This window comes from Diplotaxodon limnothrissa, linkage group LG7 (assembly GCF_057381915.1).
Source record: "Diplotaxodon limnothrissa isolate DT_005_m linkage group LG7, D_limnothrissa_male_GT1.1, whole genome shotgun sequence".
Taxonomy (NCBI): Eukaryota; Metazoa; Chordata; class Actinopteri; order Cichliformes; family Cichlidae; genus Diplotaxodon; species Diplotaxodon limnothrissa.
The window spans coordinates 8,851,421-8,875,520 of NC_140602.1; the positions used below are offsets into that span (position 1 = coordinate 8,851,421).

Sequence of the window (24,100 nt, forward strand, 5' to 3'; positions counted from 1 at the left end):
CACCTTAAATTTGGTTTGTCTGTAGCAGAGTGAGCAGTGAGTCTCACACCTGTCTCTCTCGCTGTCTCACTGCTGATTGCAGCTAGACTGAAATGTGGAGCAGAGCATCCTTCTGCCCTGAGAGAGATTTACACTGAGACATGACATCCAAGTCTCCTAGTCCCCCCAGCCTGCAGTTCCCTTCAGAGTAAAACCTGTCTGCTCAAACAACAGGTAAATTACTCCGAGGTAACCAGGTGTGAGCTCTGGGTAGCCATGCTGCAAAAGTAATTGATTGATGAAGTAAGAGTCGGCGACGAGCACACACCTGCAGCGGTGCAGAGCAGAAAAGGATCAAACTGGAGACCTCTGACACTGTGACTAGTAAAACGGCTCCACATGCAAAGCGGTGTGTCATACCTGACATAAATATTATTTATGAACAGCTCGTGTAGATATTGCTGCTTGTTACCATGGTGAGTCTGTGTTGCCAAGTACTGACGTGTTGTCGTGAGAGCATACGCTCCTGTCAGAGTGTTGCCATGTTGTGTCGCTGCATCTGTAGCCCAGGCTTTGTAGTGTAAATAAGGGTGTGTGTGTGTGTGTGTGTGTGTGTGTGTGTGTGTGTGTGTGTGTGCTCGATGATACTTCTTCTATAGACCTGCTGTCACACTTCACATCTGTCAACCGGGAAGAAGAAGACGGAAGGAGGAGAGTGAATGAAAGAGAAGACCAAAGTGTTAGACAGAGCCTGAAGAAGAGACGAGAGGAGTGGAGAATAATGAAGGGAAAAAGGAGCGGATTAAAAAAGACAGGGAGGGAGTAATGGGGACAGAGATCAGCTATAGTGGAACGAAGAGCGACGAGGTAAATTGGAACAAGAATCAGGAGAAAGGATGGATGGATGGATGGATGGATGGATGGATGTGTAACTGAGACAGTCTGTTGTGGTGCTCTGCTTGCTCTCTGCTAGAAACGACTGTGGGTAAACGGGTTCAGGGTTTTGAGGACAGTGCATTGTCTCTGTATTTTTTGATTACACTGTAACAAGATTGTGTCTTCTGACCTCACCTTCTAAGAGATGTAGTTTTTTTTTTAGCATACAGAATTTTGAATATTATATTAATATATACCTACCAAAGGATGTAGCAGGGTTAAACAGATAAGCAGAAAGCACCACGTGCTAATTCAGTTGAAAAGATGTTCAGCATAATAAGGTGAGAATGGACCTACATTTAGTGTGCTATCACTTCTGTACATGCACGTATAAACCTCCTCGTTTAGCCCACTAGAGGATTATCGTGAAAGAGTGTCACAGCTATTCACCTTTTCAGGGACTATTTTTAGTTACAGTTATATTTGGTGTTAATTCAGTCTATGTAACAAATTCACTCAGCTCAGAAACGAATATGAGGTCTGTGAGACAAACAGCTACGCTTTTGTACAGCACAACTGTGGATTTTAAATTAAACAATCAAGACGTGGCTGAAGTACAGATGTTCAGCTCTTCAGCTTTTTTAAAAGAAATATTAAATTAACTGTTTAGTATTTCTGTTTTTTCCCCACATTTATATTGACGCACTCCTGTTTTCAGATGCTTAAAGTTATTTGGACAAACTGTCATAATTTTACACATAAGGATTGTTTTTAATACTTTGCCTGCAAAAGATTTTCATCTAAGACAAATGAAGTCTAGAAACCACCGAATGCTGTTTCATTTCCTCTGAGATGCTCGGCCTTTACTACAGCTTTGTCTTCGATAACAATAAAAGCACGCTCTGCTGTGTTAACATCAGGTGACTGACTTGGCCGGTTTCTTTGTCTTGGGATTCCGTTTTGCAGCGTTTGGCTGAATCTTAGCAGATGATACGGTGCCGTGCACTTCACTTTCATCCTGTTACTTCTGTCAGCAGCCGCATCGTCGATAAACACAAGTGAAACGCTTGCACCTGCATCCATACGTGCCCGTGCCATGACATTGCCTCCAACATGTTTGACCATTAATGTGATAATGTGTTTCTTTCCTTCTCCATACTTTTCTCTTCTCCATCATTCTGGTCGAAATTATGCCTGGTTTCATCTGTCCAAAGACTTTTTAAAATGGCACGCTGACCTCGTCTTGACTTGATTGGATGTTGTAAAGGGTTTTTCTTAGCTGGGGAAAACAGTCTGTCACCCTGTACTTTGTCTCTGTGGTCCCTCGGGCCGTTTGGTGTTGCTGAGCTCGTTGGTGTGTTCGCTCTTTTTAAGAATATACCAAATCGTTGATTCCAACACTCCTAAAGTTTTTGCTGTATCTCTGCTTTGTTTTCGTTTCCAGCCTAATGATGGCCTCCTTCAGTCACACCAACATCTCTTTGGACGTCATACTGTGTAATACAGTCCAGATGTTCTCTGCTTAATTTTAATGAAGAAACTGGCCTCACCTGGCCATGAGACTGCTTGTCAGCCAATTGCCTAATTACTTTTTTTTTTCCTCTGTAAAAGGGGGCCGTGTATAAAAATTATTTAAATTCCAAAACGGTTAATGCAGTGCTTTTGTAAAAACCCCTTGAATTAAAGCTGAAAGTCTGCACTTTAATCACATCTTGATAGCTTTATTTAAAATCCACTGTGCTGGTGTGTAGAGGCAAAATTTACAGTCCAAATACTTATGAGCCTGACTATATGCACACAGAGACTCAGAGATGATTCTGTGGAACTATGCACATCCAGCTTTACTAGTCTGGGTTTGCTGCTCAGTCCTATTATCATATAAATGTTCTTTGCATTATAACCACAAATTTATTAAAATTACTGTGGAGGATAATGAGTATAAGAACTCTGGAGAAAATAATGACATCCCGTGCTCTGTGTCTATAGATTACAGTATTAACTATTAATAAGAGAGACTCGCTTGGCACCCCCACTCCACACACACCTCCTTGCTCCCACACATTCTCACGCAGAGACTGTATCATTTGCCTGCCTTTCCCCAACCTTTATTATGTTAATCAGTCTATCGATAGTCTATTTTTAGCCCTGAATCTCCACCACTCTGCTTCTCCCTCTTGGTGACTTCCTGTCTAATTATATAAATATGCGAATGAACACAGTTCACATTCTCAAACACACTTGCAAGCTGCTGTGGATGCACTGCGAGGTTAACCAATCAGCCTTTTACCCCCCTCTCTCTGTCTCCTTCTCTGTTGCTGCCTCTCTCTGTGTTTCTCTGCTTGCCACTCTTCCCTCCACTCTATAATTTAGCAAAGGTCTTTGTCCTCTTATCATCTCACACCCAGCTGAGTTATTTCAGTATATCATCTATTTTAGCTTTTGCTCTAAATGGACTTTCCTTGTTATGTTTCTACATTGTCTCTCTCTGTTCTCTCCCCCACACACATCCACAGAAAATATTCTGTAGTTCTTCGCTGTCAGGGTTTGAGGCAGACAGTGTCTTTCCCTCCCAGAGAGGCAGCTCCAAGGTTTTCTGTTTTATTGTGGATTTAAGTCATTTGAGCCATAAATCTCAGTGGTGCTCGTATTCCTGCAGCGTCACCTCTGAGAGGGTTGGGTACACTGGCTGATTGTGATGCAAAGACCATTTTTGGCTCACAGCCGATTTTAACCTTTTATTAGCAAAAGCATGAAACCCAATCAATAGTCAACCGCAGCAGTGTTTTTGGCTGTGTGAGAGCATCACTGCCTCCACTTTGTGGAGTCTGCTGCTATTTTTTGTTTTAATTTGAGCACCTGTGCAGTTGCATCATTTATTAACTCTTTCCCCCATAAAGATGACATTTGATGACCCCTCTGCACTCTTAATGACAACGTTTGACACCCGTGTGTGGATATCAGTAAAGATGTAGTTTGATGATCATTAGAATAGTTTCCGGGATTTTCCAAGGGTAGCTGCACAGGCAGAGACAGCCCTTACTAACTGGAAATATGATAGAAAAGATTTCAAGCGGTAAATATTTAAAGCATTATTTAGGTCTTTGTGTCTTCACATGAAAAAATATGAAGAGAAAATTGCCAAAACCAAACTGAAGGAATTTCAGGGAAAGAAAAGAGACTGGTTGCTTTTCTTTACATGCTCCTTAGGTTGCCATGTCCTGGATGAATGAGAACCTACACAGACAGTTACGGATTAAATTGTTTCTGCCTTCACTTTTAAAGTTTTCCCAGATACGAAAACTAAAGTTGGTAAGGTTAAGTAAAGATGAAGACAGGTGAAATATGGTAACAGAGGCAGAAGGAACAATGCCTGGATTTTTCTGGAAACGATGTTCTTTGTAATAAAAACTTCATAGGTATTTACTGGGAGGAAGGAGGAAGAGCACAGGAAAATAGGTAATGCACTCTGAGCAGAAATGTGTAAGGAGAAAGGAGAAACGAGGAAAAGTATCTCAAACCCAGATACTCGATCAATATTTCCAGCTCAGATCCAACAAGACGTACTCCCTCCCTCTCTCCCACTCTGCCTCTCTCAGCTCAGTTGGTGTGTCCACTGAAGGAAGCTGTGGGAGAAGGCTATCAGCAGGTCATCAGTATGCCAGCAGGCTCTGCCTACTCTGGTGTGGGCAGCAGAATAATTTCAATCTGATCTTACAGATCAATAGCTGTACTCCGTGGAAGGCGGCCAGCACCACCTGGCCAGCTGGGGATATTCAGCGTCGCACTGCACATGCCGTGGTGGTCCTCCTTCTTCTTTTTCTTCTTCTTCTTCTTCTTCTTCTTTGCAATTGTTCTTTTAAAGCGTGTCTTTGCACCCAAACGTACTGCAGCTATTTGACTGTTTAAACTCGGCTCCACGAAAAAATATAAACACTCTGGTGTATGCATGGTTGCACATCATTTTGACATCAGTCCATGGCTACATGCCTCAACAGCTGAAGGTACCTGTAGTGGAAGAGGTTTATCTTCAGGGGACATGAGATGGTAGAAAAAGCGATAGAGTGTATGTGGAGAGGATTGCGGTAGATAAATACACATGATTTTCGCTCAGGAGACTGGGATTTGTGTCCTCAATCAAGCCAAGAATCACTATTGAGTCATTATTTTGTAGACCTCTTGCACGTCTTCTTTTCAGTTTGCTTTAGTATAGCAAAATATTTTTTTAAAGGAGTAACCACATTAACACTAAAGACAGCCTCTCTGGTAACCTGTGTCTGTGTGCCTATGGCATTGTTGACATTGGTATTAATATCATCTGCATTATTCCTTTAAGTGTAACTACTGAGTGTAGTTCAAGTGGCATTGAAGACCATTTTCGCAGGAGCATGTGAGGCTGCGTTAGGGGGTGTTTGTGTTTTTGAAATTGTATCTAACATGGTCACCTGACACTATGACGCAATCTTGTAAAATAAGCCTCCAAAATACGTCATGTTTGTGGAGATTATGATGATAAATGTTTGCACAGACTGAGTCAGAGGAGTGATGAGTCAGCCAATGGAGGTGGGGAAGATTTATATTATACCATATGAAAAAATGCAATCCAGTATGAAAACATAAAAACTACAGCCTGCACTCTCGTTCCAGTGGGGTTGTGGACTCACGGTGTCCGACTGAGCTGTGATCAGCTTGGAAATGGGATTATTATGGGCACACTGGGCACTTTGCTAACAATCACAGTCAAAAACGCAAGTACACAGTATAATCACACATTTAGATGCACACAGAGAGAGAAAAGTACAAAAAAGACACCACAGTTTGTGCGCAGTGTGGCCATGTTTTAAAGTTTAATAGATGTCTGCCGATGTCTGATATTCTTGGTGTTGCTTCCTCACTCATTAGGTGTTGCCAGGCTGCCATCTTTGCTCCCAGTAGTGAAGTAAATACAGCTGAGAATGTTCAGTGGATGCAGTACAGGAATAAAGCAGTGACAGATGATCAATAGACATCTAATGATTTGGGGGAGAGTTAGAGGATGCTGCAGCCACCCCTCTCTCTCTGCATGCACGAGTGTGTCGTGTATGAGCCCACAGCACCTCATCCACCTGCTGTTTTAATCTCCCACAGCTCACACTTCTGCTGTGATGCCTGTAAGCATTTTATACCCTCTGTTTATACCTGAGAACATGTACCCAATTTTAGCTTTCCAAAAACTTGCTTTTCAGACCTGTACACTTGGACGTGGCACAAATCGTACATTTTCTGGTAACCCGCGCAGCCAGATCAATACGACTTAGCTGTTACACTGTGGACCCGAGTCCTGGGAACAGCTCAGAGCGGTCTCCCTGTCCGCTCCATACCAATGATTGTTTTCAGGCGTGATCGATAGAGAGCAGGCATCAACGGCAGCATACTTTACTGAGCCCGAACTGTAAGTCCACTTGGCAGAGACACAAACACAGCACCTCATTAAACTCAAAACTCCCATTGCTGCCATCACAGAGCCGAGCCTCGACGCCACTGCGCTGATGGAGATCTCCAGAGCACTGATGCAGGAAGGCTCTAATTGCTGCATGGTAATGTGGTGCGTCTGCATTCCTGCTGTTTCTACAATAATCCAATCGGCGCTGTATTGTGTGCTGTGTAAGGAGGTTTGAGTTATGCTTCCTAAAACTGCCATATTGATTCACTCATTACTAAAGAAGCATTGGATTGGCTCGTAGGAACTGAATAATGGTGGTTTGCTGTTGGTGTTTTGCTCTCCCTGCTCTTCTCTCGCTGTCTCTCACTGTCACTCACACACACAATTGTGTGAATGGATTTGGCTATCACAAGTGATGACTCCTCAGTCACCCACTTCTGTTCCATTTCCCTTCCCCTCCCACTTCCTCTCGTACACTTTGTAGCCTCAAATCTGCCGTCTTTTCCCATCCAGCCCTTTTTCTGAGCGCTTTCTCTGCCTTCCTGCCTTTTCTTCTCAAGTGCCCCATTTGGTTCTAATGACCTCTCCCCTCCTCTCCCCTCCTCTTCCTCCTCGCCCTCTCTCTCTCTGTCTCTGCAGGTACCACCAGGCAACCTAAGGAGGGGGAGGTGCCAGGGGTGGACTACAACTTTGTGAGTGTGGAGCGTTTTATGGAATTGGAGCAAAGTGGAGCCCTGCTAGAGAGTGGAACCTATGAAGGTGAGCTCTGGGAATGCTGCTGTGCACAAAATAGGCTTCATCTGCATTACAAGTACAGGTGCACGGGGAGGAAAAATGGGAACGTATGTTTCGGTAGTACCAGTTTTCTATTTTTAAAATGTTTATGTATATACATACACTGCGCAACAACATGTGTATATTTATTTGATTAATTCGATGCGTCAGGTGATGCTCAAATAAACCAAATGAGTCTTGTGCACTGATTTTATTCAGTATCATAGTTTCCTCCTGTGGTTGTTCAACAGTTTGTGTGTATGTGTGTGCGTGAGCTGGACGAAAGCCATTTCCAAGTCATGTCAAGTCTGTGCATCTCTGCTTTGCTACACTGTCAGGGATATGTCTACAGATGGGGGATTTGCTGGTTCATTTGCCCAGAAGCAGTTTTATTTTTCTCCTCTGTGTGCAACTGAACACACGCACACAAATTATGTGTGTGTGTGCGAATGTAGGGGATATGGGCGCATGTATGGTTATGTGTGTTCCTGTCTGCATGTTCATGTCACAAGTGTGTGTCTGCAGCGTACATTTCCCTTGACACCGAGCTTAGTTATACCCACTGGGGGGGAACTGTCTCTTTCTGGGCTGCACTAGAGGTGCTGCAACTCATTTTGTAATGCATAATAAAATAAGAGAGTGGAGACGGAAGAATCAGAGACCGGATGTATGCCGGGTGATATATGGGTGTAATTTGATTATGGAATAATTTATAATTTCATTAACTCAAATTACTGTTTTTCACAATGTGAAAAAAAGCCTAAATTGCATAACTGAGAGATGGGCTTCATTTCTGTCTTATAAATTAAAGCAAGGATAGCAGTGAGTCTGGGAGTCTTGACAGCAGCATACGCTTTCACTGTTTCCTTGGAGATGCACTCACCTGTGACGTTTGTTAGCGTTACACACTGAAATGGTCCGGTTTTCCAAAGCACATCTCTGAACTGACCACCATGCAGTTTAAGGTTACTAAAGCATGATAAAGTCTTCTAACACCTGAGATAAAAGAATGCAGTAGACTGTGAGATTTAGATTCAGATAGCTCCTGTCCCAGTTTCTAACCACAGCTAAAAAGCAGCACTGGCTGCTTCACTTTCCAGGGTTACCGCATGTGACATGGTCCCCTTTACAAAGTCAAAGCTTGCTAAATGTTGAGAACAATTCAAAAACCCCATTGCATATATTTTGTCAAATTATTTTGTTGTCGTTGTTGTTGTGTAGCTGCTCCGATTGTTTTTCCTTTCATTGTTTACACTATGTAAAAGGACAGCCTTCATAATTCTGTGCTTTTCATGTCTTCTCTTTGTGTAGAGAGAGAAACGAAGACTTTAAAAAAAGCAGACAACAAAAACAAACTCAGTGCCTTTAAGAGAAAAAAAATTAAATGCAGGCAGTGAGGGAGACTAAAATCAGACGCGGAGTCTGGACACTGTATTCCATGTGGGTGTACATGTGACTGCAAGAATTGGTGCACATAGGAGCTTACGTATGTGATCATGTGAGATGAGTCACAGCTGAAGGTGGATGTTGAACTGTACAAAAACCAGGATGCCTTCAGGCGTCTCAAGCATTCAAGATCAAGGGAAGAGTTTATTTTTAAAACTAACGTGAGGCATGAGGAGGAACTCTGGCCTAAACTTACCCCAGAAAGCCTTAAGTTCTTTCAAGGATCTCTTCTTTAACCTTTCACAGGTGGGTGCTTGCTGCCTATGGGGCTTTATACTTGTGTCTTTGTCTACATGTGCCAGCGGGCGCAGATTTATATTTTTCACAGATTGTGGAGGAAGTGGTGGCTGTAATGCCTGTGCTCCTCCTGCTGGTCGTGTTGTCCTTTATTGCTGCCTCCTTCTCCCGTTCTTTGGTTTATGCTCGGTAGACTGGCGCTCATCTGTGATTAGTTTTTATGTAGTTAGCCATGTCAGTCCAAACAGTCAGCTGACTGTCTGGGCAGATGGAGGCAAACTAGATCCACAAAAGTCATAAAAAGCCATGCGGAATAAATTTGCTCAGCTTATAAATCAAAGTTTATTCTTTCACGTTGCCTAATTCTGACTTTTTACCATAAAATATACTTGCAGTGTCGTATTATTATAAAATAAAAAGCTCCAGTTCTTTAGAGCTGTTCTTTAGTTGCTTTTACTTTATGTAATTTTAATCATTTAGAGGTTTAATTAGAGAAAGTACAAGATTTCTTTTATCATATAAAAGGACATGATCTATCCCAGAGGACTTACTTATATTTGGAATTCTACATTTGAGGAGAAACTAAAATCTCCCCCCGATTCATTAAGTGCCGGCCTGCTGCTGCAGATGCCGGTGACTATTATTGAAACCCAGCCCAACTTTAACTAATCTGTTATTCCTCCCACTTACACTCTGATAATGATTCTCCAAACATACTTCCACATTTCTGTCCAACATTACAGTTGTAGCTCAGGAAGAATCAGCTTAATTAGTGAGAACAAACAGCTGGTTTGGGCTTTAGGAGCCAGCAAACTAGTGAGTCAAGTAATCTAGTACAGAAGCAATGCAGACGTGTAATTTAACCCTAAGATGCTGTGCCTGAAAATGGATCTTTCTTTTGAAACCAAATCCAGGTTTCTCCTTGCAGAAGAATATCTGTGTCTAGGTTTCTCTGCTTTTATTCAATGAAAGGTAATTAAATGCTTCTGCTAACTTGCTGCTGCTGTTCTGTTTAAATCTTTCATAGGGGTTGTGTGTTGAGGTTACACAGAGTAACAAAGAAAGTAAAAAAAGAAAAAAGGCTGGGACAGACTAGGAAGTCTAAGCGCTGGAAATAAACTCATCAGCCACTTTCAAGTGCTCGTTAAGACAGATATCTAATCAGACAACACGGCAACAACTGAATGCATTTAGGCTTGCAGACGTGGTTTGCTGAGTGTGGCATGGTTGTTGGTGCCAGATGGGCACCAACCCACATCTCCAGGGCTTAACCAAAAGAGTCTAAAAACAAAATAAGCCTTTTCTTGATTTCTGCTGAAATTTTAAATGGCAAGGTCAGAAATGAGCACTGTTTAAACACCACCGCCTACCCGAGTATTGTTGCTGATCATGTGCACCCATCTATGACCACAGTGTGCTAGTCTTCAAGCTGGATAACACACCTGATCACAAAGCTCATCTCATCTCGTCTTGAACACGACATAGAGTACTGTACTCTCATGGCCTCCACACTCACCTGATCTCAGACAAATCTGCAGCAGCTGTCGACGCCATCACGTCAATGTGGACCAAATAATTTTGCAAGTTAAATGATAAGGACATTGATGACACTGACTTCTATGTGTGGGGCATTACTTCCTGTCGTCTTAGTATTGTTGTTGTTTGTTTAGTCATTTTGTGGTGTTCAATTTTCTTTCTAAGCCGGTGTTTTTGTGGAATGGAATGGGAAATTGAGGGAGTTAGAAAATAGACAGCTTGTTTTTTTTTTTCCTGGGTTATTGTTTTGGGATCCTTGTTATGTTCTCTGTGATTAAAAAGCCTGTGTTCTGACTCCAGTCATGTTTTCAGACTAACATCTATCAGAAGGCCTCTATTAAATGGAACTGCATATGCTTGTTCCTCGCTGAAACACCAGCCAGTGGGTAAATTGATTAGACTTAATAGAAATGATTTGTTACCAGGCAAAAACATGGCCTAAGTTATTTCTGCGGCACTCTGTTCAGACAGATAAATCTTTCATTTTGAAAGGCAGTCATCTGTTCAAAGCCACAGCTGTCTGCGAGCTGTGGACCTTTACTCCGCCTCCCAGACGGTGTGTTACATCACCTGGGATCCCACTTTGGTTGTGCATGTGGCCTCTAACACAAACGCTGCCTCTCTGCCCTCAGATAACTTCTACGGCACACCGAAACCTCCAGCCGAGCCGTCCCCGGCAGCCCCTCCTCTGAATGTGAGTGAGGCCCTGCTGCCCGGAGCCCGGCCAAGCGCCCAGGGCAAAAGAAAGAGGAACCAGTCAGTCAGCAACATGGAGCAGCGCGCCAGTCTGGAGCCGCCTGAGGAGGAGGAAGAGGAGAGCCCAGTTGTCAATGGCAACGGGGTGGCCATCACACCAGGTACTGTAGGATGAGTAAGAAAAATATGAATTTCCTGTTGATGCATGCCACATTTCTCTTTTACTCACAGCCAAAATTACATTCTGTTTCACAAGTGCCGTGGCCACGAAGACTTTATGTACTCATATTTCGGTGAGGAGAAAATAGAGTTTGAAGGCCTGGACTGTCCCCCGGGTTATTTGTTGCCGTCCTACTGGCATTTTTGAGTCAAACCACTGAAAAAGGTGCATAACCTGTATTGTCCCTTAAGTGGAAAATTAAGTGTCTTTTCCCTCTGAGTCCAGACTCATGACTGCAATAGCCAAGCCAACTTTATTTATATAGCACGTTAAACAACAAGTGCTGACCAAAGACCAAAGTAAGGACAGAATAAAAATAAAATTAAAATAAAACAACAAAATACTAAAATTAATAAATAAATGATATTTATATATATATATATATATATATATATATATATATATATATATATATATATATATATATATATATATATATATGTGTGTGTATATATATATATATATGTGTGTGTGTATGTATATATATGTGTATATATGTATATGTGTATATATATATGTGTGTGTGTGTATATATATATATATATATATATATATATATATATATATATATATATATATATATGTGTGTGTATGTATATTTTTTTTAAAAAGGAAAAAATGTGCCTCCATCAGTTATTCCGACACTGCATGAACCAAAACTCTCAGGTTCTCAATAACCTTATGTTACACAACATGTATGCACAAGGGCACCTCTGTGTACTCACCATTATCACTGTCCACAGTCCCATTTTTGGCATCAGCTCCAATCTCTCTTTCCTCAAGTTTCTTTGTCTCTCCTTCTGTCATCACGCTCCTGGCCTTTGTCCTTGCTTCTATTAATACCGTGACTTTTCTCTCTTCCCCTGCCACCCTCGTCCATCCTACCTCCAAATTGTTTATCTCTGTGGTCCTGTCCCTCCTGCCCTCTCTGCTTCCCTGTCTCTCTTTGTAGCCTTTGTCGTTATTGTATATATACACAGTACGTATTAAGCTCTTACTACAACCTGCTTACTGTTTTTACTTGAATAAGTTTGCTTTCATGTCTAGTATAAATACTGAAAAAAAATTAACCAAAGACCAAGTGCACCTGACAGATTAAACAAGACTTTAGCAGACAGTGTCATATATGGCTCATATGGGCCCAAATACATGACTTGGGAGACAGGAAATTAATCCTAAACTCCAACAAATTACAAAATAAAGGCTGTCGAAGAAGAAGGAATCCAAAAACTGGGTAGAAACAGTGCTGAGGACCACACAACCAATAGGAAGGAGGGAGGATGCGTCAAAGAGATGAGACAAACTGAGTCAATAAATACACAAGGTGATGTGAGCAAACAGGAAACACCCGCGCGGTCAGCTGAACTTAAGTGAGAAAACGAGACAAGGGATGTAAAACTAAATAGAAACCACAAGAAACAAAGATTAATAAAAAAAAATCAGGAAGTAACCAAACTGAACAGAAACACGGGCTTGACACAGAGAACTCAGGAGGGCAGGAACACAAACTCGGGGAATGAAATCATGAGAAATGAGCTAAAGTATAAACAGACTACGCAGAAAGATAGAGAGGTGAAAATGTAAACCATACACAAAGAAATAAACTGAAGATATTTAACAGACACAAGACCCAGGACCGTGACAGAGGATTGTGAAACACCATTGATTCTTCTTGAACTGTGAAGGTGATATAGTCAGATATTTTCATAATTAGACCTTCTAATATTTTAGCATTTTCGTTGCACCTTCACAAAGTTACAACAGGAATACTTTAGATTTTGTATTTCTCACCTTGATCCTGTGCTTCTTATCGACTGTCTTAGTTGCTACCAGCTTTTCTTGTCACTCTAAAAATCGTCCCTTATTTCTGACTCAGTCTTTGACCCCTCAAGTCTCTGTCTTACCCTGTTTTTCAATTTCTGACATTTCTATGTTGTTGTTTTTTTCCTCGTTCTCATTGTCCTCAGACTCCATCACCACCACCGCCCTCCCCCTCCTCTCCTGGGGCTTCATAGCTCTGCAGTGGCTTGGCTCTGACTCATGCTTGGCATGTGTAATGTGCATTCAGGTCTGCATGTGTGTACACGGTGTGTGAGAATAACTCTGTGTGTGTGTCTGTGGTCCACAGAGTCCAGTGAACATGAGGACAAGAGCACAGATGCCTCTGGGGAGGTTGCTGTTGAAGCGTCAATCCAGGCCCCAGCATCTGCTGAGCCTCCAACCGAAGGAGAGGAGGCCCCAAAATCTCCCTGCAAGTCCCCAACCAAAGTTCTAGATGCAGATGAGGAAGAGCTGGGTCCCCTGCCTGATAACTGGGAGATGGCCTACACTGAGAAGGGGGAAGTTTACTTCATAGAGTAAGCGATATCTTCTTATTAAATGAGGATATTTTCTTTTTTGTGTGACAACTATACCATTCTAAGCATACAATGTAACTGTAACTGTTACAGGGCTTTACTTATAAAATAAATAAATAAATAAAAGCTTAAAGCACATTCAATGTCAAGCACTTTGCAAAGTGCACTTACTTTAAAATCATGGTTTATGTATGGCTGTGTGAAAACTTTATAGCTCTGACCTCTGAAACTCCAGTGCTCCTAATCAGACAGGATACACACACACACACACACACACACACACACACACACACACACACACACACACACACCACACACAAAAGTTTTGCCCTCTCATCACACCCTTCCTAATTAGTGGCTGAGGGCTAATTACCGGATTCATGACCGTTTAGTTTACCTTAGAAATCTCCTTGTTTCGCAGCATCCCTGCACACGTACAAACACAGGTCATTACTGTTACTCTGCACTCCGCTCTTTCTCTTATCTCCTCTGTCTGTGTCTCGCTGACCTCGGTTTGCACCGTTCCTCCTTCCATTGCCATCGTCTACATCTGCCTCTTTCTTCTTCTCCAGTCACAACACCAAAACGACATCATGGCTCGATCCTCGGCTCGCAAAGAAAGCAAAGCCGCCAGAAGAATGCAGGGAAGACGGTGAGTGCGAACAACCTGATTTAGTTATTTTTTTCTCTCTTAAGCTTTAGTTTATCTGAAGTTCATCGCTTGGTGTTTGTGGAAGTGTGTTGTCTCTGCTGTTTGTGTACCACTGTTGTCTGCTCCAGACTCACAGTTGCAGCCTGTTTGCTCCTCTTGAGTAAAAAGAACACAAAAACACTCAAATTGAGATGTTTGTTAGTGTGCACTGCTCCCAGCTTTCTCCACAGGTTTTGTGGGGGTGTACTCGTACAGGAAGGTTGAAACCCAGACAGACTAAACTGGGCTAATAAACTCTCCCGGTTTAGATTTGTTGCTGAGAATGGATCATTAAGCATATGACTGTCTTGCAAGATGTGCAGAGAGGAAGGTAGTTCTTTCATTAAATGTCCTTTTATTGCCTATCGGGCAAATGTTGAGAAAATAATGAACTTTAGAGCAAAACTGTATGTGCACTCAGCGAGGGGAAAATGTTTAAAGCTAGTTCAAATTCTAATTTAGAAAACGGAGATCTCTTCAGACTTTTTCAGCGTGATAAGGTAAAGAATGTGAATATGAGAAAACTCTTTATAAACGGTAATAGGAGAAATATATTATTTGTAAAAGTGAGAAAAAAAAAGTTTGGCTACTAAGGTAGAAATGATCAGACCAGGATGTGTTACATGTTCTGTGTGGTATATAGTGATAGGTGTATATGTGTGTCTGCGTCTGTGGCTAGCAGCACATCTGTGTGATCACTGTGTGAAAGGAACGCACCGCTTGCCTCACAAGGATGTAAACGTTATAATTATAGTTAGGACTGCACTGGTACACAGTGCTTAGCCAAAGGTATTTAGGCCACCCTAGTTGAATAGAGTTAGATCCACTAATTTGTACAACAAAGTCAAAAGTTTGTGGTTTTCAAGTCAGAACTGAGTATTAAGCTGCTGACGGGTTTCAGATTTAAGATTTTCCAGCAACCTGTAGGGGCTGATTTATTATATTTGCATGAAAAAAAAATTCCTCTCACAAGGATTTGATTGAATCTTGAAGCTGAAGAGCAAATGCACTTCAAGGAAAAACAGGCCTTTTGTCATGTGGCAGGCAGGATTAGGAGCTGAATTTAAACACAACTTTATTGCTGTCAATAGACCGAGTTAACAAAATAATGATGGAGTGGCACACGGACACGAGACGTGTGACTTTCAAAATAAAACGGGAAGTAACACTGAGACCAGGACTAAGACACATAAACCACGCAGACACGAGGATATTACTGGGAAAACAGGACGGGACCATTAAAGATAAACTAGAACACAGACTACAAACAGAGGGCAAGACTATGAGAAACTGGACACAGAAGAGAACTGGGATCATAAGAAAGAACACAATAAGCTAAAGACCAGAAACAAATAGAGAACCAGAATCACAATCCACACATTCCAAAAGAGTAAATCATGAGACCACATTGAAGATCCAGGTCCACGATGCCTTTACATTGTGTGAGGACTAAAGCGGGGACAGATGGGAAAAATGAACTTCACACATGGAGCAGGGCAGGTTGTATTCAGACGGCCTGAGAATGAGCCAAAGGTGCCAAAGGGAATGAAATGCTTCAGTTATTATTTTCTGTCATCATTAACTGAACAAAACAACTCAATAATTAAAAAAAAATTAAATTAAATTAAGACCTCGAATAAAAATGACTGGCCTGTAACCATAACTGTGTGCTTCAGAATGTATCACTCCAGTATAAAACACAGTTTATTGTGTTTTAAAGTCTGGAGAGTTCAGCTGCTCTAGTAAAGACATAAATCTTTTACAAACAAATTACCTATGGAGATTTATTGTTGGCGAAAGGGCCAATTTGTTATCTTAAAAAAGCTGGGCAGTGCAGTTTTTAGCAAACATTACTCAAACAGGAGCAAAAAGTGTATTTCTTTGGGATTATTTGCCACTGAGGATGAATACGTTTTGGCTGGTCCAGTGTAGCAGCTCCGAAACCTTTTGGTGTGTTTGACTCTCGTGATATGTTCACTGTCGGGGAGCATTGACCTGACCTGTCACTCTCTGTCTTGAATAAATGTTTCGAGATCAAAGCAGCAACGTCTGTCCAGGAAGGAAGAAACAAAGGTCTCAAAAACGGTGTGTTATTAGTCCTCTCTAACCTGTTTACGATTTTGTGGCCCTCGTGTTTAGAGTACGAGAATGGTGTGTGTGGATGTGTGGACGAGAGAAGAATAAGGTACAGTTTATTAGCTGGTCAGATTAGGTAATTTATTGATTTGCTGCCTTTTCTTTATACGTGTCAGCATCATTATCTTTGGGGTTTGTTTAGAAGCAGTTTTAATGAAGCAAAGCAAAAATCGACTCTGACAACACAGAAATTTTTAGGAAAGATTTGCATCCGTTATTCTGCTACACATTGAAGCGCAGTGGTGATACAGCGTGATGAGATGTATGACGATAAGGTGATCTAACGTCCCTGCTGCTGTCACAGCCGGCCACTGAATTAGTTTGTGATGTGATCCGCCAGAGCAAGCTCTAAATCGATACCTTCTACCTCTCCTCTGTTCTTCATCCCTTCAGTCCTCTCCCTCACCTCACATCTCCCCCTCTCTCCCCTTTCAGTCTCTCTCTTCAGTTTCTCCTGTCTTTCCCTCACTCTCTGCCTCGCTATCGCTCTTCCTCTTCCCAGTAAAGGCCCAGACTGTGACAGGAATTCTAATAACGGCGCTCAGCTCTGCACAAACTGGCTCTTACTCTCTCTCACACACACACAATAAGTTGTTGGTTCAGACTCTTTTCACGAACATGGCTGACAGTACTTTAGCTTTGCTGTGGAGGATGTCTGTAAAGTTTCTGTCAGATCCGATTACGACTTTATCTTTTAGAAAGGCATCAGGTCCTGTTGTGTTTAGCAGCTGCTACAATAGCTTATGGAGCTCCATGTAATCTCTCACTGAAAATTAGTTTCATGCTCTGTATGTAAAAGTGGACGTAGGCAAAGTGGCGCCTCCCAGTGGTTTGGGAGAAACTCTAATGAACCTTCAAGTCTAACATTTCGGTGTCGCCATCTTTTTTTGTCTTTTTTAAAAACATTTACATACATTTCTGTGCAAAACTCTTGAGCCTGCCCCTAAAGGAAGAAGACTTTCTTTTAGTTTTTTTAAAGTCATGAACAATAGTTCTCCAGACTTGCAGGTCTTGCAAGTAGTTCTTTGGACATTGGTTGCTTTTTCACTCATTTTCAGTCCAGTCCTTGCACCTTACCATTTTCAGAGAAATGTTTTTTGATTGTTAAGCCACTTAGCACTGACCTTTGAGTCATTCAAGCGTAAAAAAAGGCACTTAAATTAACAGACAGCTTAAAAATGCCAAACATAACACAGTTTGTTTGACAGGCATAAAACTGTTTGGGGTTTTTTATCTCTCTCCCCCCCCCCCCCCCCCCCCACAAAAAAAAACCTGTTAGCTGAAAACCTGGTATATCTCAGGATGGTGTGCAGTGTGTCTTTAGAAAATTAGGAAACTGGACAAGTGGAGGACAAAAGAAGTGCCAGGGATATTAAAAAAGAGCAGAAGAACAGTATCTGAAAGTCATGTTCTTAAAAAATAGGAAAAAATATTGTGTGAAGACCTGACACAGATCTGACCTGCACCTGGACTTTCAGGTACAACAGTGAGTGTAAAACATGGTGGAGGCAATGCAACACTATCTGGAAGCCATTTGATTGGCTATAGCATCGTTTATAGCATGACAATGATCCCAAACATACATGGATAAACCCCACACTGACAGAGTGGGTTTTTCTGGATGCAAAATGGAACAAAAAGCAGCCAACATCCAAAGACTGCCCTTCAAGAAACCAGCAGAACTTAATTGAAGACACCCATTTTGGCTCAAGACTTTTGCACACTACTATTTTTCGAGAGGATTGACGCGCTAGTAGAGTCACCCTCTAGTGGCCATTTAAGAAACTGCAGTTTTTGACACTTTATTTTACTTTTCAGTTTCTTTCTTTTTGCCTTCACTGTGTGAAGTTGAGTTATCTTTTTTCTTTTTTAATCTTTTGCTGTGCCTGTTTCCGTCTTCGGAGGAAGCAGTTGTTAAAGGAATTTAATGCTTAAGTAATCACTACTGGCAGAGGAATTTGGATCAAAGACTGTTAGCAGAGCGTTTATGAAGGCCCTGGATGACACATCACGTCCTCTCACAGCACCTATGAATTAATGTCTTCCAGAAAACAGGTTTAGATGCCAGGAAATTTTCTTTTTTGGTATAAACAGCTAAGCAAGCACATGGGATGACAGAAGGATATGTAGTAGTTTAATCCAGCATCCCCATCCTTACATTACTCGCACTGTTCTTTTTTTTTTGTAATGGTCTCCTGTAGCTCTTGGTGATATAATGTTCTGCCAAATTTTTGATGTTTGTGCAATACCTTGGTGCTCCCGCTGTAAAATGTGATAATTTAAAAGCATTTTTCCATTTTTGCCCACTTTAATGGACATGTAATTTTCAGATGATAAAATATGCATGAAAGCAAGGATATCAAATTATGCAAGGGGCGTGAATAAAACAATAAATGTGGGATGGGAACATCAAGAAGAGGTGGTGCTGTTTTTAACTGCCCCTCTGCCTGAAGGATTTCCCAGAGTCTCATAGCCTCAGGCAGGAAACAGAAAAATATTCAGACACACTTTCATCAGTGCTTTTTTTTCTTCCTTCTTCCCTCTTGTTATTCCCTTTCCGTTGCTTCCACGTCTGGTCTTTTTGCTCCACTTTCCTTGAGCATTTCATATCCTCATTCGCTATTCCCTTTCCCTTCACTTAGCCTCTCTGCGTTCTTTTGCTCCCATGCTGCATTTTTTGGCTGAGTTTGAGAAGATGGCTGTTTGTGCTTTATGTGTTTGCACAAATTTACAACCATTGTGTGCATTGTAATGTATGTATTTGCTGAGACTCAATCCCAGAGTTCAAAGGCTTGTCACCTCAGATCTGGTTCTTTTTGTCAATTAGTCTTTTGTTCCATAACTCAAGCACATATCCCTTCTCTCGCTCAGAGCAGGAAAAAACAGGACAAGCTTCAAGTCCCTCCAAGAGTTGTTTTGAATTCTGCCTTACATACGCACTTAATCCCTGCGTCAGTTTCCAAGTAATCCCAGCGCTGTCGACAAAAACATACTGTTTATTGTCATTCAGAGGCGGGATTTCTCACTAAGGCCAACGTCACAGTGTCAAAACCGTGTTTGCAGCTAGCTGCGATAGATGGAAATGGGTTCAGGCTTGCATACAAAGAGCGCTGGAGCACACTCTCAGAGAGCGACGCTAAAAATGTTACCTCAGAGTTTCATCACTGTTATTACACTGAGTCATGTCTGGACCACGACCATTTCTCTGTCTCGAGTTTTCTCATCTTTTCACTCTCATTTTTCTGCAATCACTGTTTTATATGTTTCTGTCTTGACAGCTCTTTTGTATTTTCTGTCTATGCTGTCTAGAGCTAGACTGCAAAATGGTTTAAAAAATGCACCTGAGGAAAAATTCTCACAGTTCTACTTAGTTTTTTAAGAGGGAGTCTTCATCTGGGAGATTTTTCCAGTTTTTTAGTTTCTGCTGTTGGTCAGATAATTAGTTTTAATATGCCAGGTTTTACTATTTTGCTGATGCTGCAAATCGAATGATTTATCGGTCATTACAAATATAATTTCTAGTTAGAATGATGTTGAAAATCCTTTTTTGCAGCCCTACATGGAAATCTTGTGGAATTTGTATTTCTTTGAGTTTATTCTTGAAGTCATTGTTGGCTTCTTTGTTGTCAGATGAGTCAGATGAGTTCATTGTATCTGCTCGTGGCTTCCTGTTGGTCAGAGAGACGTTTTGTGAGAGGGAAGATGAGTCATCTAATGCAGAGGAATCACAATTAGACTTTATGTCAAGAGAGACAGCAATACACATACACACTAATGAGCAAACACAAGTGAGCCCCCTCAATGCTCACGCTATATTCAGACACACGAGGAATTTGATTTAATGTCAGAGATGATGACACATTTCAGCCATTTTTAATACACACACGCACTTCCCCCACATACACGCGCGCACACCGCAAATACTGACTCGATTGAATGCTTAAAAACACACATAAACACACACACACACCCCTCGCTCTCTCAAGACAGAGCCCTCAGCTCGGGCGAGGGGGGAAAAAAAAGAAAGACTTCCACTGGTGGTTTCCATGGAAACTGTCTCCCTTTCAGTTCAGGGGGAGGGAAAGCGACTAGTGGATGACTTAGGCTGACATTTAAGGTGGCTTGTGGACAGGGTGGTAAGGAATTTAAGGTGGTTTGAAGTATGAATCCATCAGGCTTTTTCACCTCGAGGACGAGAAGGGTCATTTACGGTAATGGCGGTGTGGCACGGGCGGCTTGAGCAAACACCTTGGGCTGCACAGTCAGCATGCTCAGCAGCAGGACACACACACACAGACTGACACATTCACACACGGATTATTTATATTTACATCACAGATCTGTTCATAATTTTATTACAACGCGGGAGGATGATGTCGCTGTATCAGTATCACACGGACCAAATAATTGTAAAAATAATAGGACTGATGGTGGGTGTGGGTGGGTGTGTGACTCTTTAAGTGGGTCAGGCTGTGTTTCGGATTTCTACTGTTAAAAAAATGTCTCTTTTAATACCTGAGTTATGTGCTCTTATGTTGCTTTGAGAAATCTAAATATGTTGTGTTCAGTGTTTTCACAACAATTTCCACAAATTTCCTCCAAATTTAATGAAACGTTCTTCTGCTTAGAGGCAGAATCAATAAATGACCTCACATTATTAATTAATCTATAAAGCAGCATGTACACACATCGACTGATTGGTTTTTGTTATAAAAACTATTGAGTGTGGAAACTCTTGTGCTTCACAGAAGTTTTACTACATTACAAAATTCTTTACAGGATAAATAATCTGTAAAATCATGAGAAAATTTTGATGTTTTGAACTAAGATATTTTATGTAAATACAATTATAACAATTATATTTTTACAGGGGGACTTTTAAAGTTGACCAAAGAACCTGATCACCAAACAAATAAAATTATTATCAGCCCAGGAACTTGTTTTAAACTTTTTGTGCTTTACAGATTTTAATAGTCAGTGCTAGAAATACATTTTGGTCAGTCCTAAATTTAAAAACCAAGTCTTGAAACTGTTGTGCAAACAAGTGAGGTATAAAGCAAAACCGCTAACCCACACACACACCACAACCACACACCTTTCCATTACAAATGCAACAGCGTTAAATGGTAAATGGCCTGTATTTATACAGCGCTTTACTAGTCCCTAAGGACCCCAAAGCGCTTTACATATCCAGTCATCCACCCATTCACACACACATTCAGACACTGGTGATGGCAAGCTACATTGTAGCCACAGCCGCCCTGGGGCGCACTGACAGAGGCGAGGCTGCCGGACACTGGCGCCACCGGGCCCTCTGACCACACACACACACCACAGCCACACACCTTTCCATTACAAATGCAACAGCGTTACACACACTAGGCCCATGTTTTTATTCGCCTCCCTCGGTGCTTCTCTTCTAGCCTCATCTGTAATCTGTGTGACAGTAGTTTCGTTCTTTGTTCATCACCTTTGCTTTATTAGTGGTGGAAAGTGACCGTCTACAGTCGTGTGAAAAATGCATTTTTTCACTAGACTCCATGCAGTCCTCTGAAAAACTAAGTACAACCTTGCTGCTAGAAATTAAGCAGGTAAGCACCAACCAAGCGCTGCTAATCAAATGCACTTGGTTAACTGATCATCAGTAAGTTTTGGCAGTTTGCTGGTTTGGCGCATTCAGGTGTGGACGTCCCAATAAATTTATCCCAAGGTCAGACCGTGTAGTGATCAGGGAAACTCAAAATACCCGAGAGCTAAATCTCAGACTCTGCAGGCCTCAGTTAGCATGTTAGATGTTAAACTTCATGACAGCAGAATTAGAAAAAGAGTGAACAAGTATTTAAAATGTAGCCAAAACACAAACAGTCGTCAGCACGGTGCTGATGACTTGGGCTTGTTACACGGCAGCTGCACTTTGAGTCATTAAGTCCACCATTCTCATCGCATGTCAAAGTATTATAGAGTCAAATGTGGGACCATCTGGAAAAAAGCTTAAGCTTGGCTCAAAATCGGTTGTGCAACAGAACACTGCTCACAAGCACAGCAGCAAGTCTACAACAGTGACTGAAAAAGGAAAGAATCAAGGTGTTGCAATGGTTCAGTCAAAAGTCCAGACTCAACCTGAGTGAATTGCTGTGGTGGGACCTTAAGCGAATGCCTGCAAACCTCAATGAACTGATGTTGTAAAGAAGAGTGAGCCAAAATTCCTCCACAATGATGTGAGAGACTGATGAAGTCGTCCAGAAAACGATTACTTAGAGTTATTGCTGCCAAAGCTGGTTGTATAAGCTACTGAATCATGGGGTGTACTTAGTTTTTCACAGGTTTCAGCTATAAATTACACGAATGAGACTATTTAAGACCCGAAGATAAATAATACGAGAAATAGGATGAACACTTCAAGAGCACTAATGCTAATGAGACATGCTATATATCCGGTATATGTCTGAGTGGGAGGGAAACAGATGGACTGTTGCTGAGTAGGTGTGTGTGTTTTTCTATGTTAGCTCAATCTTATAGTGCAATTTAAACCCACCCTTGTGTTTCTTATAGCTTCCTGCAAGCTGAGTGCTAAACCAGAAAACCAAAACATCTTGAATTTTGCAAAAACCGGCAGAGGGAGCTCACAACAACATGTTGTACAAGGTGTGTTTGGCATGATTGTGCACCACAGTGGAAAGTTAGAAGTAAATTAGAAGAAAACCGGCATTGAGTACAGGAGTTTGTGCAGCGCCTTGACCCAGTTCCTTTATAATAGAGAGAGGAGAGATAAATCAGCGAAGGGATGGATGAAGTGAGAAGGGAACAGAACCAGAGGAGGGAGAGGAGGAGACAATTAACACAACAGCCACGGAAGCTGTCCAAGGCGAAAACAAGTGGGTGGGTGAAGGAGACAAACATGAAGTAGTATGTTGTTGATATTTGGCCTTGAAGGATTTGTGCTCACGATAACAGGCGGAGAAAGAAAAGAGAAAGAAGGCAGGCCGAGGTGTCAGATGATTTAAATGTTCTTTTCCTCCCACCCTGTTTTGGGCTGACGTCTTTGTTGTGATTCGCGTCTCCATGAAGAAGCCACCACTGCAGATCGAAGTGCTGTCTGTCTATTAAAGGAGCGCTTGGGAGCGTCTAGCTGTGAGCTCGGAGATTCATGCCGTCTCCCCTCAGTGGTTCAATTTAGAGTCTACCTTCCTTCCCTCAGCTCTCAGCATTGACTGACTTCATTTCCCTTATCTGGTTTTTCTTCCCCTCAGAGCTGCCCTACGGCTGGGAGAAGATAGATGACCCCATCTACGGCAGCTACTACGTAGAGTAAGTTTCCCCGTTGTCTTTGGATAAACCAGCCACTCTGGAGTAAAACAGGAAATGCATTTCCATGCGCTACAACGCCTCGTTATGAATTATAAATGACTCAATTCCCATTTCTTTTTCATATATTACAGCTATTTCATTAAAGCTTTAAAGTAAAGCGCTTGCTTATGAGGGCTGTCCTGCAGGTTATATGACAAACACACTTTTTTTTGTTGCTCTTTTTATTCAGATACAGTTTTAAGAGGCTGCTGTTTCTGTTTTGTCATTAATTTACAAAATGTGCTTATTTATATAATTTAATTGCACCTAAGAATTACTAAAGGAATTATATTTTACACCCAAGTCATAACCATAGTCATGAAATTTAATGCATTATTAAATTTTAACAAACTGTAGATGTAGTTAGAATTACAGACTAGATAAAC

The 24,100-nt window shown here is 41.6% G+C and overlaps 1 protein-coding gene across 1 annotated transcript in view; it reads left to right on the forward strand.

Annotated features, from left to right (window-relative positions):
• magi2b (membrane associated guanylate kinase, WW and PDZ domain containing 2b) overlaps nucleotides 1-24,100 on the forward strand; it is a 91,553-nt gene that overhangs the window by 36,459 nt on the left and 30,994 nt on the right. The window contains exons 3-7 of the mRNA XM_085359123.1: nucleotides 6,914-7,033; nucleotides 10,900-11,124; nucleotides 13,312-13,540; nucleotides 14,113-14,192; nucleotides 23,618-23,675. Of these exons, the coding sequence (XP_085215249.1) occupies nucleotides 6,914-7,033; nucleotides 10,900-11,124; nucleotides 13,312-13,540; nucleotides 14,113-14,192; nucleotides 23,618-23,675 (712 nt within the window). The remainder of the gene's footprint in view (nucleotides 1-6,913; nucleotides 7,034-10,899; nucleotides 11,125-13,311; nucleotides 13,541-14,112; nucleotides 14,193-23,617; nucleotides 23,676-24,100) is intronic.